Source organism: Pteropus alecto, unplaced genomic scaffold (assembly GCF_000325575.1).
Source record: "Pteropus alecto unplaced genomic scaffold, ASM32557v1 scaffold76, whole genome shotgun sequence".
Taxonomy (NCBI): Eukaryota; Metazoa; Chordata; class Mammalia; order Chiroptera; family Pteropodidae; genus Pteropus; species Pteropus alecto.
The window spans coordinates 31,726,636-31,730,398 of record NW_006443138.1 but is presented as its reverse complement, the minus strand read 5'-3'; the positions used below and the strand labels follow the sequence as shown (position 1 = coordinate 31,730,398).

General features: G+C 49.3%; 1 protein-coding gene across 2 annotated transcripts in view; it reads right to left on the bottom strand.

Annotated features, from left to right (window-relative positions):
* The window catches only part of PEX26 (peroxisomal biogenesis factor 26), a 7,419-nt gene extending 3,906 nt beyond the window's left edge, over nucleotides 1–3,513 (bottom strand). Inside the window, exons 1-4 of one of the 2 annotated variants that reach the window (XM_006923914.3) lie at nucleotides 3,450–3,513; nucleotides 2,895–3,209; nucleotides 1,699–1,839; nucleotides 945–1,240 (exon numbers count right to left, since the gene is read on the bottom strand). In XM_006923914.3, coding sequence (XP_006923976.1) covers nucleotides 945–1,240; nucleotides 1,699–1,839; nucleotides 2,895–3,124 — 667 coding nt within the window. In that variant the 5' untranslated portion in view covers nucleotides 3,125–3,209; nucleotides 3,450–3,513. Of the gene's footprint in view, nucleotides 1–944; nucleotides 1,241–1,698; nucleotides 1,840–2,894; nucleotides 3,210–3,316 lie in introns of both variants that reach the window. The other variant, XM_006923913.3, reaches the window with a different exon arrangement.
* Between the last annotated feature and the right edge of the window lie 250 nt (nucleotides 3,514–3,763).

Here is a 3,763-nt window from a genome sequence, read left to right as displayed (position 1 = left end):
GGAATTTGGCCTATTCTACGTTACCAAGAGAAAAAACAAAGATCAGTAGGTTAAAAACTACCAGGAGAAAAACTTAAATTCAACATAAAGAACAACTTTCCTATAGAACTGCCCAATAAGGGAATGAGCTGCTTTAGGAGATAGCAAATTTTCTGCTCTTGGAAGTATTCATGTATAGTCCAGAAGATCACTAGAGGAAAAGCAGATGAAAAGGATCAAGGACCAGGGAAAGGGTCTGGAGTAGAGGAACCTTTAAAGTCCCTTTGTAACAAATCAACACCCACACTCACACCACCCCTGTGCAGGTTCCCGTTGAATGATGCTAGCCAAGTATACAGTGTTGGGTCTTAAAGTAGTCTCCCTACAGAAGCCAGTTCATAAAACTGCAGTCTAATGGGAAGAGGTGGGCTGCCCCTAAAGGAGTGGACATCAATCACCGAAGAAGAAGACACCCAAGTGGTCGAATAAAGGCAGACAGACTTGGCAGGGGGCGCTCAAACTGAAGATAAGCAATTTTTATCTTGTAAGTCAAGTTACCAAGTTACTGTATTAATTTCTTATTATCCCTTGGCTATCCCCAGGAATACCTCAGCTGTGTCTATATTTGGGCCAGCACTGAAAGAAGGAATAACATCCCACCCAGGCCAGCATGGTAGAGGCAAGAGATCTAATGTGAGGACCCCAAGGAGAAGGTGGCTCTCAGAAGACAAGGTTTTGACACCCAGCAACACCTCCCCATATGAAGATTCCCCTTCCACTGACAACTCCAAAAGGTTTGGGCTTTTTAAGCAACTCAACAGGTTTCCTATTGTGATTTGGGAGTTACTCATACAAAGAATTGCTCCCAAGCTCCCCAGGAATGTCATGTTGGACCCCAAGGTCCAAGGGAAAGCCCACAGAAGGGATAACCACAGAAGAGAGGCCACAGAAGGATAACATCCTACCTTCCTGGTTTAGCTTCTGGTTCTCCTCAGAGTGAGAATGTTCGTGTTTCTGCTGTTGCCTTGCTGTGCTAATGGCCTGGAGCGCATCCAGCCGCTGTTCCTCACTGAAGGCTGCAGGGTCCACCACTAGCTTCTCAGCCTCCGACAAGTAACCCAGAGGCAGCAGCACTCGATGCAGGTGAAGTTCTGCCAAGGTTCTGTATTCTGGAAGGCCCAGATTGTCTGGGTCTTGGAGCCAGGCATTGGCCGCTTCCAACATGGCTCCAGGCTCTTGCATTTTGCTGTATAAAAGAACACTGCAGCCCAAAATAATCCAATCCCAAAAAAAGAACAGTCAGTGTTCCACAGTTGGCTTGTCTCTCATAACCACTATACTCTCCTATCAAACTCCTCCCCTGGGTCCTCCAGCCCTTCTATGGGATGCTGACACTGATAAAGAATTAGGAATTCCTAGGAAGTAGCAAGAAGCTCTCTCAGCTCTGACACACACCAATCATCCCTCTTCACATCTATTCCCAGTGTCTTCTTTCTTCCTCTTTTACCCTAACCCACTCCTAAATTCCTCCTCCTTCCTCATCTTTACGTACTATGTTTTGAGGTCTGGAGAAGAAAAAAAAAAAGAACAGGGAAAGAATTAGATTGGAGAGAAATAGTACTAGAGAAGGGGAAAAGAAGATATTAGGCACCGATTCAAGAGAGGACACGAAAATCCTCATTTCTGATCTGATCTACTGAGTCAGAAACAAGGACCTACCACAACTCCAGGACTTTGGGGGGCAGCTTTTCAGGGATCTGGTAATATTGAAGAACCCAGGACAAGACTTCCCGCCACCGATCCATTTCTGCCAGGGCCTGGATCCCCACAACACATAGGGAGCATTTCACCTCCGAGAAGCTGTAGCAGAAAAATCAATTCAGATTTAGTAGTGGTCCTCCGCCATTTCCATTCACACCTGCACTCTGGGACTGTTGTTCCTTAGCTCCCAATTCAGTAGCTATCACCTCCATCTTCCCTATTAGTATTCAAGTGGGCCTCACATTACAATTGGTCTCATGGGCCCCAACACAGAGAAAACTGCCCACTCTCCTAAAAATTTAAAGTTCCTGTAAACCTCTTAGAGGCAAATCAACTATTGCCCAACATCTTCGTATCCTGGTGAACTCAGGTTTAAACGAACAAGAAGGGGAAAAGTACAACATGCAGAACAGGTGTGTGGGTAGAAAGAGAGCTGGAGCTAAGAGTTTGCCTAGGGAAGAAATGGGCATGTAGATAGAGGAATGCCACGCCTGGCTTTTTAGCACCACCTAATGAAGTACCTCCAAGCACCCAGAATCACAGCCTTCCTCATTTACTGCAAATCCCCACGCAATCCCCTAAAAACACAACTAGGCTCCCTAGTTTATTCTCTGGGGTCAGCTTTGATAACTCTACCCACCACCTTCCTAGTGTGACCTAATTCAACTTTATAACACAAAAATGATACCCTTAATTTCCAGAAGAGGCTAGCAGCATTAGAAATAGTAATGGAGGACCAAGGTTTTCTCTAGATTCTTTAATCCAGTCCTTCAACAGGACAAGAACCCCATTCCCATTCATCAGCCAAGATCAAAAGTGTACCTAGGAAAAGGCTTCCACCGCCTGCTTACTGAAATAGTTTAACACTTAACACATTCTATTTTCCCATCATGCCATTCCATACTGGAACAAGGAGCAAAGAACGGCTATGGGTTCCTACCAAACTCTGTTAAACGACTTGACCACTTCTTCCTCATGGTTCATTCAGTGCCTGTTTTTCTCGGCTGCAGAACGAGCACACCGGACACTCAGAAACCATAAGGAAAGCAAGGGGTAAAGCTCACTGTGAGCAACCAGAGAATGACAGAACTGCTGAGATCTTGAGTCCTTCCCCAAGATCACCAGGGAATGAACCAAGCTAGCCCAGCACGTACGTGCCCGTAGGCTCGTCCGCCAGGGCACCGTTGGCCAGGCTCTGCCAGGCTCGCTCGCAGGTCTGCAGCGCCGCTGGAAAGTCCAGGTGCACCACCAAGAGGTCGGCCGCCTCCTCCAGCAGAACCACGGCCGGTGACGGGGCTGGGACGATGCGAACTGGTTCGCTGCTCCTCAGGGGACCCCCCACGCCCTTGAGGGGGGCTGCAGATGTCGAGAGGTCACTCTTCATGACCAGCCTGGGCTGTGGGCCTGTCTCCTCTCTAAGACGTCCAAGTGGCCGCTTTTCCGGGGGCTCCAAGATAATCCGACTGGGCCTGGGAAAAGAGGGAGAGTCCTCACAGACTTGCCCACAACCCCTCCCCAGGCCGAGTCCTGAGGAAAAGGAGCTATATCTAAGGTCAAGGCTGGGCTCGCTTGGCACCTGGGGAACGAGTTACACCCCGGATGTGCTTGGAGTACTGGCCTCCTTTCTCTGGCCTCACGACGTGTACTGATGCCACCTTAGCCCTGAAGAGTGTCGTTCCATGCTCCTTTCTAAGAACTGAGGCGCTCACCGTAGGAGTGGAACTGCGTGCACGAACGTCCACCCTGCTCTCGCGACCCTACGGACGCACGGCTTTTGGCGGCGCGCCGGACTCTGGGAGTTATAGTTCCCCTGCTCTTGGCTCAGTGGCCCTCTTGATGCAGATGGGCGGGTCTGGACTACAACCCCCAGCATGGCGCGCACCGGAAACTGGCACGTCCCGGGAGAAAACACAGTCACGCCCGCTTCCATGTCGCGGAATATCACAGCCAAGGGTGTGTTGTGTTGAGGCGGTCCCGCCACTAACCAGCTCTAGCAGAGGCCAGACAGAGGAAATTCTAGTAA